The 11,150-nt window shown below is 43.2% G+C and overlaps 1 protein-coding gene across 1 annotated transcript; it reads left to right on the top strand.

Moving 5' to 3' along the window:
* The first annotated feature begins 5,497 nt into the window (after nt 1–5,497).
* On the top strand, nt 5,498–10,241 carry ostm1 (osteoclastogenesis associated transmembrane protein 1). Its single transcript, XM_079753284.1, has 6 exons — nt 5,498–5,914; nt 6,287–6,395; nt 6,980–7,077; nt 7,529–7,639; nt 8,066–8,231; nt 8,871–10,241. Exons 1-6 carry the CDS (start codon nt 5,549–5,551, stop codon nt 8,924–8,926), a joined length of 906 nt encoding a protein of 301 aa, XP_079609410.1. The 5' UTR covers nt 5,498–5,548; the 3' UTR covers nt 8,927–10,241.
* The last annotated feature ends 909 nt before the right edge of the window (nt 10,242–11,150 follow it).

The raw sequence follows: 11,150 nt of genomic DNA, 5'->3' as shown, positions 1-11,150 counted from the left end.
CCAAAGATGTCATCCATTAATTAGGAAAATCTTTAAGGTGGCCTTATTGAATTTACAGAAAGCCCCGCAGTTGGCGGGCAACAGTTTTTTGATCAAGCCCTGACTCAAACAATGCCTTTCTGGGGGTTAAAAAGGAAGCAAAGGGAGGAGACTGGTAGTAAGAGAAGGGACAGAGGGGTGAGGGAGAGAGGGGGGGGGGGGGGGGGGGAGAGAAACAGAGAGAGCGTGCGAGAGAGAGGGGGGGGCAGGAGAGAGAGAGTGAGAGTGAGAGAGAGAGAGAGAGAGAGAGAGAGAACAAAAAAGGGTGGGGTGTAAGGGGGGGTTATGGGTTTACCGTGCGGTACAGTTTGAGAGTGGGGTGGAGGGGATTGCCGATTGTGACAGCTCGGATTCACATGGGTATGGGGGGGCATAGTTTGGGGATGATGTCATGCAAGGCAACCTGGGAGCTTGGGAAGTGGGAAGGAGGGGGGCTGGGTTCCAGCCACAGGGGCCACTCAAAGTTAACATCGCCGCCTGCATCTGGGCCAACTCCTATTCTCTCTCAGCCAGGAGAGCTCCCCCCCCCCTTCACCCCCGCCCCGTGACCCCTCCCACATTCTCGTTCACAAATCACAACTTTAGTTTACCGCCAACCACTTGCTTGGTTCTTGGTTAAATGCCTTTGTTCTCTTTTACCCAAGACATGTAATCACAATGCTAAAAAACATTGGCCCAATTAAGTGAGTCGATCTGGTGATGCCGGAGTAATTTCTGGTCAAGCCAGATATCTTTCATTTTAGACTGGCAGTAACTGATGACAAATAAATGCCACTTGTTTATATATATATATATATATATATATATATATATATATATATATATATATATATATATATATATATATATATAGAGAGAGAGAGAGCAATTTAATAAGTTTTATTACCTCCATTTTGTGTAAACATCTAACAATGCAATTGTACAAATTAAGAATTTGTATTAAATTTTGACAATAAATGATGATCCCATAACAAAATGACTAAACCACACAGCCTACTCTTGCTGTTGCACAAGGGAATGAAATACCGGGTTATAGTAAGTTGACGAACAGATGCACGTGGACGTTAGCTGACTTGTCAGCGTGCCTTTTAGGAAATTAATTCTAACATAATCCAAATGACGTCACGACGGGCCTCTTGTGATATTGTGCCTTTAATAAGCCATGACTATGCATATTGGATATCTGTCCTCTGACTAATTATTTCCTCATGCTGATATCGAGTAGGCACAACTATCAATTTCAGGAGTAGGCTTATCTTGAGTAACCCTGATAGAGATAATTGATTTATTCCAGACACCGTTTATTGATAAAATTATCTCGGCTGCAGTGGTTAAAGGCATAAGAACTACATTTCGCAATAAAGGAAGAAAATCTCAATCGTTATCTATCTGTGTCCCTGTGTGCTGACACGTGCATGCGTGACACTACACCCTCTCACGTCCCCTCTCCCATAGGTTGGGGGACGTTGGCGCTGCGCTCCAACCCCCCCCCCCCCCCCCTCCCCGGGGCCTAATAGGATGGGAGGGTCTTGTTTTGCTGCATGTCACAAACAATCACTCCCGGGCCATTCCGTCTACAGCACGTAGGGCTTTAATTGGTGTAACGCGCTGACGGGCTGAAGGCTCCGAGGGGCCACAAGAGCGATGACTCCGATTCTCACAACGAAGAAAATTGGTGAGTTAACTTCAGGAGAGGGGTTCCTTCTCCTGGACAGCTTCGTCCCAAAATAAAAACATAAACATAACCCCTCCGCTTTAGACATTAGTTCTAAATACTTTCTTTCAGAAGCGTGTCTTTAACATATACATTTAAATGTCGAATGGATTAAACTCCAGTGGCCTCGCGTCATCACCTCCACTACCCCCCCCCCCCCCCCCCCCCCCCACCCCCCCCCCCCCACCCCCCCCCCACCCCCCCCCCCCCCACCCCCCCCCTTGTTCTCCATCGCTGGGCCCACCGCCCTCTCGTTCTGTTTGGGCACTGGAGGTTGTCAGTCGGGGTTTATGTGCAGTTCACTGGAGCTGAAAGAAGTCAGCTTCGTGTCTTGTTATGAAACAAGACGTCTCTGCCCCTCTGTTCGCGCGAGCGATGAGAAGTAGGCTGGTCCCGCCGAGAGGAGGGAGAGAGGAGGGAGAGAGGAGGGGGAGAGGAGGGAGAGAGGAGGGAGAGAGGAGGCAGAGAGGAGGGAAAGCGGAGGGAGAGAGGAGGGAAAGCGGAGGGAGAGATGAGGGAGAGAGAGAGAGAGAGAGAGAGAGAGAGAGAGAGAGAGAGAGAGAGAGAGGCAGAGAGGAGGGAGAGAGCTGCTCCCTGAGCCAGGCCATCTCTACAGGCGACCAACAGTGAGTAAGTCAATGCGGCTTTTGTGTCGCTTCTGCGGGCTGTGTGTTCGTTAATTATCCCGTCTGTGTGCCCAGACTTGGTTTGCAAAAGTGTTCCACCGACCAGCCAACCAAACGATGAGAGAGTGCACCGAATAGGCCTACCGTCAACAGAGATTAGCGGTGCCGCGGTGAATGGATGCTTGGAGAAGCCGCACGAAGCCTATGAGTGTTACGGGTTGTTGCTCTCTGTGGATGAGTCCAAACATATTCCTTCCTTCCTCCGATTTAAAGTCTTATCAAGTTGGCCAAAGAAGACGACTGCAATGTACCTGCGCGGTGCAGGCCCACCCCAGCAGTCACTCACATTGAGTTAATTTACGCGACGCCAATTAACGCGACTCCGGACACGCCCTCTTTCAATCAGCCGCTCGTTTTAGCGTAATTAATTTCCATTAAGAGAACCTCCATTTAGTCCACTGAAAGTGCGCTTAACTTCTCTGAGGTCATTCGCACAGTCAAAATCAGATCGGTGTGGTTTTCTCTGCACATATTGTTCTTTTCATACGCTCAATTGCACAATAAAATAGCTCTGCCTTGATACACATCAACTGTCAGCCGGATCCTGCAGGCTCTGCGACACGTCGGCCACCAGTATGGGCCATAGTGGGCGAAGTCAGAGCTAATCCCTGGAAAAGGGACTCGCGGGAGACCCGGAGAAAAGCAACAATAACCAAGTCAAGCGTAAAAAATGAAAGCGAAATCTCTATTATCACTTTGTGCGATTCCCAGGAATGTGGTGGAGCTCTGTGGTGTGTGATGTGAGTCCGAGGCGGAGAGACGCAGAGGTCGCCCAGGGTGGGTCTGCTCACACGACGAGAAGGGCCAATACTCTGGGGAGGGAGAGAGAGGGGCCTCGCATGTGGGGAAGCTCTCTCCCATCCCGACATAACCATTAAATGCAGTCTGACTTTATGTTGTAAAGAGAGGGGAATACAAGAAAAGAGGCACAGTTCTCCAGTGAAAGAATACGGTTTTGGCGGATTAGGGACGGCCCAAGGGATGGAGAATAACTCCTGCATAACTTTACAACTATTTTCTCCCATCGCCTGTATGCGCCCACTTTAAAGCTAAACCCGTTTGAATTAACCCTTCGTGGCATCTTTCTTCAGATAGGCACATTGTTTATAAAGAAATTAGCCATGCTTAGGAATGTATTGACATGGCATAAAGAAAGAGGTATTTCGTTTAAGACCTATATCTTGCATGCTTCGTCCTTCATATTTAGCATCACTGGCTTAACACACTGGAAAAAAACTAAAACAACAAAAACATTTTTACTTACATTTACATTTCAACTCCACTCCGTGGTTTCATTTCGGATCGATATTGTTCATAGGCAGGTCCCTGAATCCCCCCCCCCCCCATGGTGCTTATTTTATTTTCTTAAAATATGACTGAAATAAATTTAGACCCCGTTAAATTTGATTTAAATCTAAAGCATTGGAAGTAAAATATCACATACCAAATGGTGAGGAGGTTGTGTGCTCGGATCCGCGGCCTCATCAGGCCCCTGAAGGGCCCTCGAGCGGCTCTGGGCTTTAATTAGGCTCGGCGGCGTTTGTTCCCCTGAGGCTGGTTTGTTTTTTATCACTGCTAACAGCTATCACATGCTAATGAAGTTATTTATGCCATCTGAAATTAACAGTTATCTAAATAATGATATGCCGATTTCATTGCGTGCTCATTTGATTTATCTGAGATGTGCCACGTGCACAATTCGATAAATGATCGCCTATCCAGGCACACGGGGGCTGCTTGCCTGCAGCCCCTTGGTGTGAATTAATGGCTAATATAGGCAGGCTTTATTTTAATTTATTAGGCTACCTCCGATAATGTTTTTTACAAACATTAAACAACTAACACAAATAGGCCTATTGTTATTGTTTGAATTATTATTATTAGTTATTGTTATTATTATTATTATAATTATCATTATTAATATTATAATTACTCTTATTAAAATGACTAATACTATGTATCATTATTTTAAAATCAATAGTAGCCCATTATTATATTAGTAATATTAAATAATATTTATAGGCCTACAAAGATTTTTTTTTTTCTTGTTGTGTAAGTTGCTGTTATTCCTATTATTATTCCAATATTAATAGTAATATTATTATTATTAGGAGCCGTAGTATAGTAATTAGAAGTGCAAAGCCTAAGTTGCATTATCATATTATTATTGGCATTATTATTATCGTTGTATAGCCTACTCCAGTTTGCAGACGGCCTAATACAGTTTATTTATTTTTTTACATTTTTGTGGCTATAATAAACCTTTTCTAAAATTATTCTTAATGCAGGACAAAAAAACGTAGGCCTACGTTTTTGATTATTAAGGCAGTGGGGTGGGATTTATTTTTTTGTGAGATGCACACAAGAAATAATCAGGTGAACTTTGGACAGGAGAAGAAGAGTTAATGAGCAAACGGTGTCACGTGCTTTGATTGGAGCATCAGTGGCCGGCCCAGAATCCATATCAAATGGCATATTTAACGCGAGACTTGCGAGCAGGGATAATAGGCCCTAATGCCACCCATTTTTCCCCCTTATTTTCATTAGGCTCTGATGACTGCGGAATTGCTGCGGCCTGCAAGTTATCAAGAGCCACTAATTTCACATTAAAGACCATTGACTGCGGTGGCTTGATTCGAGGGTTTTTGACAATTATCACAATCAGAATTTGAGCCCAAATCGTTTATCTTGACTTCGTGATTATTTACTCCGAGCCAAGCGCACATTTGAAAATTGTATGGTGTCAAAGCTGCATGGAGATAAATAATAAGGAGGCAAGCAGCAGGAGACCAGGAGGCGCAGCTATTCACACATACACACACACACACACACACACACACGCATACACACACGCACATGCGCACACGCACATGCGCACACGCACGCACAAACTCGCACGCACGCACCGCTGTAGATATGCAATCTATCCTATCCAATTGGTTTACTGTTACCATACCCATCCGCGCACAAACCTTGGAGAAATGGAGAAGTCCACTATAGTTCTCGCGAGATCTCGTCTCTTCCTAGTCATATGACCCATTCAGAAAAAAACCGGAAGTACTGGTTCGGTATTTTCAACGAGTAGAGCAGTGGGATTATTGCCTTCATCATGCAATTATGTAAAACAAGTGCGTTTTCGCTATTGACGGTAGTTACTCTTTGTCTTTCTACGACCGTTGACAGCGACATTTTCAATGTTTTAGATGAAGAGGACGCATCGAGGTACCTCCCCGGGCTGAGCCCCGTCCTCCTGCCCGCCGTGGACTCTCTGTCATCACACACTCTGTCAGCTGCTGTGGCCCAAGATCTAGAGATCAACGAAACCTGTCGCAACCTGGCCACTATATTCCATGATCGATACATCGCATACGCAGATTGTCTGGTGAAGTCTGCCCGTCCTGTCGAAGTGTGTCTCAACTGTTTTGAAGGTTATGCTCTCCTGTCAGAAATATATGCAAACATTTCAAACGACCAGGTAAATGCCATTTTTGTTTATGTGTCTATTTAATTTATCCGATTACTGACTGCAATGCGTCTTTTCGTGAGTGGATTGGGTTTGCATCCTGTCCCTTGATGCGTCACAGGCACATGTCCCGTGAGTCTGTTTAGAGTAAACATCAGGAAGAGATTATGGAGCAAACAATTTATACTATCTGCAACATATACGGCTTGATTATGTGATTTACAACGTTTTTCACAAGGAAAAACAATAACCTTAGAAGTACAACCTCTAAAACATTGCATCATTAGAATTTGGCTAAACACAAAAATTTAAGACTAACTAGAATTCAAAGATAATTGAAAACAAAGGGTTTTTAAAGGAGTTAACTATTCTCACTGTGTTCAGGTTGGTCCTGGTAACTGCAGAGACAGTCTTCTCAGGAGTGATCGGCTCATGCTGATTTATCTGCTGTACGGCAATCTGCAAAATATCTGGAGGAACTCAGCCTGCGATCGTAAGTCCTGTGGCCTTCTCTCAATCATCACCTAGACCATCAGCAGGACATAACCATGCGGTCCTTCTCCTGCTAGAACTATACAGTATAACAGTCAACCGGTATGATATTAACACTGCCAGGGTGAGAGGTTTGATTCCCATTTGGGCTGCCCATGCCTAGAATGTAATAGATTTGTTCAGTGTCTTGCCAAAGGGCGCTTGGGGCAGACATGTTTCCTCACTCTCAGAGGGATGTGAGCTGCTCATATAGGGAAGTGTTTTTAACATGTAACTATAAATGAAGACATCCTTTTTAAAATGCCAAATGTTTAGTGGTTAGTTGTTGATATTTTATGTTCTGTTGTATATAGTTTTGCTACTGTAACTGTTGGATATAATGTAATGGTGATTGTCAATGAGATTCTAATTGGTGGGTCCTCATTTGGATGTGATCTATTCACATCCAATCTGAATCGTCCCTTTATATGTACAGTTTTATATCTTTATACTGTATCTAAGCTGCCCTGAACCTTTAACCAGCAAACTTATAATAAAATTAATATGTTCCTACTCTTTTATTTGAATTGTTTCCCCTGGTTGTAGAGTGTGTCAACACAGAACATCAGACCGTGAAGAATGCCACTCTTTACTTCATGAATGAGCGCAACCAATCCATCTCCTGCTTTGACCAGTATAAACAGGTTGGTTGTGAAGCTAGGCCTGATTGGTTGAAGTTAAAGCCTTAGTTCTTCAGTATACTCTTATTGGGTGAGGCTGGTTATAGAAATCTGTATAATTAAAAAGGAAAATGTCACCATTTGATCTTATTTCAATTTTTTGGATGGAGGAATGTTGGAACAGTAATACATTTTGTTCAATCGATCCAATGCTCCATTTGATCTCACATATAGTCTCCTCTGGATTTGACTATGACTGAAAACTATGACTATAAAATTCCATTACAGAAAATGATATCCTGCACTTTTTTTGGATACCAATGACTGAAGTCAAAGGTTAATAATTTCAGCACAGCTGGCAAAAAGATGAGGCGTTTAAACCAGGTTTAATAAGGTTTAGAATCCGGGAGAAATGTCCCTTTTCTATGGTTGTTTACAGGTTGTTGTGTTTTTGTTACTTTGTCGTTAAAAACAGGGAAACCACTCAGACCTGTGCGTGAAATGTAAGAGCAAGTATGAAAGCCTGAATGTGCTCTACGGCCGCATGGAGAAGAACAGCTCTCTCTGTATCGACATTGAGGATGCGGTACGTATCTCTCCCGCCGTATAATTACCAAACGGCTCCCTTTCTCTGCTCTTCATTTCCATTTAAGACGGAACCAAATTGTGCAACTGACATGTCATGGAAACAACTCGACTCCATCTAACTCTACAAGTTGTTATCCAACCGTTTTTTCTCTAACATTAAAATTTAAGGTTGAAGCTTACAGAAATATGTATATCCCGTATTGTATACGGGGAATGGGTTATCCTAGTGATCGTAGTGCTGGGCACTTGGTTCTACGAACATCCTCATTGTACCAACAGCGATATATTCTTGTTCCTTTTTCTTCTGACAAATGTACTTAATGTAAGTCGCTTTGGATAAAAGCGTCTGCTAAATGCCCTATATGTAAATGTATATATATTTTACACAAAATAGTAAATGTAAAGTCTTGTGGCCGAGTTTCAGATGAACGTGACCCGCAGGCTTTGGAGTAAGAACTACCACTGCATCGCCCCCCGAGAAGGGATGATTCCAGTCATCGCCGTCTCTTGCTTCATGCTCTTTCTGCCCATCATCTTCTACTTGAGCAGCTACCTTCACTCGGAACAAAAGAAACTCAAGCTCATACACCGTGAGTAACCGGCTTAATTCGGCCATTGTTGTGGCAGAAAGATTTTTCGGACATGTTTTTTTCTTTGGAGGGTTGTCGGTGTTGTCGGATGACTGGTGGAACCGAAGTTGGGGTTGTGGCAGGGGGGTATTTCAGACTGCGGTGTGGCGCTGTGATGTACTGTGTATAGGCTGTCCTGGAGTTGTTCAAAAAGCTGAGCGGGTTTTGATCAGAGCGGCAGTGGGTGGGGAGGGAGGGGTTGTTCAATGGCAGAAGTAGATGAAGGGGGTGGCCAGAGAGGTCGGAGGTCATGGGCACTCTTTACAACCTTGCAGAGGAGGACACGGAGCTTCAAGGGAAGTTATGGCTGTGTGGGTGATTTTGGGCATAAAGGATCACGTCGGCAAATGGGAGCTTACCTTTGGTGCCTTAGTTCCCTGTGTTATTTGGGTAAATTATTATTCTTTAAAGAGTGGCTACATTTTTGCTGTACTAAAAGAAAATCGAATTCTCAGTTTTGACAAATTAAATCAATCAGATGTATTTGATTTTTTTTTTTTTGATTTTTCAGCTGATTTTCATGAGCCGTTTTTGGCGGATTCGCCTGGTTTATTGAATAATGAAAAATTAACTCCCCATTTATTTATTTGTTCTCAACAGCCAAGAGAGCCAAGTCGAATAACAGCCTCATGAACATCCAGGATAAGTTCAGCTGATGCTGTGGGAGAAGGTCAACATTATGGCCGCTTGTTTCCAGCGTCCTCACCTACCCCCGGGCCTTCCTTTGTCCTCTGCCAATGGCCGACCGCTCCTCCATGTGCACTGCTGCTGATGAGGGCTCCACTAAAGTATTCCTGGCTTATCGCTTACAGGGCAGACTTTTGACTCCAAATGATATGAAGATGACCTCTCAGCCGTACCAGGACGATTGTGAGGGTCTTGTGGCTGTAGAGGCTGAAATGTTCATAACTATGAAGATAATTAATAGGAATAATAATTACATTAATACATTAAGCACGTTTCATGCACACTGTTTTATTTGTATTTCTTTGAGGCTTACTAACATGAAGTCCTGTGCTAAACTGCAGTTATATTTAAGTCAAGTTAAGTTCTACATTGTTTTGGCTCACCAATTTTTTTAAAAGTAAATGTTAATAATTTTAACATTTCAACATGTATTTTTCAGTTTCTTGAGGCAGACCTAAGCCCAACTCGGAAAAGCTTGCTCTTTTTTTGTGTTGAGTTCTTTGGTTTTTGATGTGTAGTGGGGCCATGTAAGTGGCATTGTGTGCATACAGCATTTCTCTTTGGTTGTGAGATGGGTTTTATGTCTAATGTAAGTCCAGCAGAAAGGGCTTAGCAGAAAGCACTTGATGTCCATTACTGGTGACATGTATCTGCTGTAAGAAGAGATGAGGAGGGCAGCAACGAGAAGAAAAGTAAATAAATAAAAAAATGGCATATAATGTGAAAGGCACTCAAAAGTATGACACTGTGATGTTACCTGTGTGTGTGTGTGTGTGTGTGTGTGTGTGTGTGTGTGTGTGTGTGTGTGTGTGTGTGTGTGTGTGTGTGTGTGTGTGTGTGTGTGTGTGTGATGCTTTTAACATGTTTTGTTCTGCTTTCCGCTGTTTAACTTAATTTGTTAGAGGTTGCAAACAGCTCGTTATAGTCAGGTTTCACTCAGAGAGCAGGCAGACTGTCTTGCTAAATTGCACAATTATAAGTAATGCATTTTAGGAGTCACTCTGGTAAACACAAATTTAATTATATTAACTTGACTGTAATGCTAAAAAAGGTTCTTTACTCTATGATTACATCGGTAGTGACCCCATGTAGGCCTATTACATGTTACAATTTATTTATAATAACTGCATTTAAAGCATCGCAAAAAGTCCTAGGCCTGTTTAAGTCCACCAGTAGGCCTATAGGTTACAAAATGTAAAGTGTTTGCATACAACGATATTTAATCGCAACACTACCCTGTTTGTAATAGTTTTTTGTGTTTGTAAATATCAAATGATTCGAACTGTGTGCTCAGAATCAAAATCTATTTCTCTCCACAAACGAGTCCTTGTGTTCAGGTTACGTGGCCCCTGTTTTTGCAACGAGGGCCCCCGTCATTAGCTAATCTAAATGTGGGATAAAGATAGTTGACCGAATAATCGCGGAAACACATCCGTTAAACTGCGTTGGCTTATTGGTTTTATGGAGACCGGCCATTGCTGGTCATCGGAGGGCCTAAGAGCATTATCCCTCGTTCCTAATATGCCCAATCATATGATCCTACTGCGGCCAGCAGGAGGAGGGGGCTGCTTTCTGGAGGGGAGCGGAGGGTGTTAGAGCAGCTCATGTGCGGGCCGGCCCGAAGAATGACAGCTTTGATTTGGTCTTAAGCCACGCGGCTTTTCTGGGAAGAACCGGGTCCTGAGGCTAAAAGTCACACAACTTAAACAGCTGTTAACAAGAGCGAAATATGAGAGATATATGCAAATATTTCTCATTAGATACGTGTTATGTATGATTCTGCCACAGCGTTTATCTTGCAAGACATGACAAAACAGTTTCTCCGAACGGTTTTCATTAGGTTACAGTGTATTTATGTTGTTACAGGAATTGTCATTACTATTACTCTCTTGAGACCGCTCAAAATGTAAGTGCGGTTCACTGCGGAGCCAGATGGGTGGAGCAAACCTAGTCCAGCTCCACCTCTCTGAACCTGTAGCTGATTAGGTTTAATGCTGGACAAACAACCCGTTTAGGGTTGGTAGGTTTGGGGTTAATGTTGGGGATATTGTTGGGTTAATGTTAGGGATATTGTTGGGTTATGGTCAGGTTTGGGGTTAATGTTGGGGATATTGTTGGTTTAGGGTTAGGGGTTAATGTTAGAGATATTGTTGGGTTATGGTCAGGTTTAGGGGTTAATGTTGGGGATATTGT

This window comes from Pollachius pollachius (genome assembly GCF_949987615.1).
Source record: "Pollachius pollachius genome assembly, chromosome: 16".
In the NCBI taxonomy this organism is placed as follows: domain Eukaryota; kingdom Metazoa; phylum Chordata; class Actinopteri; order Gadiformes; family Gadidae; genus Pollachius; species Pollachius pollachius.
Note: the sequence above shows the minus strand (reverse complement) of the source record. Positions and strands in the feature narration are given on the sequence as shown.

Excerpts from the sequence above, each read along its gene's own strand:
- ostm1 (XM_079753284.1), top strand. The coding sequence starts at position 5,549 with ATGCAATTATGTAAAACAAGTGCGTTTTCGCTATTGACGGTAGTTACT. Across the intron at positions 5,915-6,286 it reads CAAACATTTCAAACGACCAG|GTTGGTCCTGGTAACTGCAG; the intron begins GTAAATGCCATT and ends CACTGTGTTCAG. Across the intron at positions 7,640-8,065 it reads GTATCGACATTGAGGATGCG|ATGAACGTGACCCGCAGGCT; the intron begins GTACGTATCTCT and ends GCCGAGTTTCAG.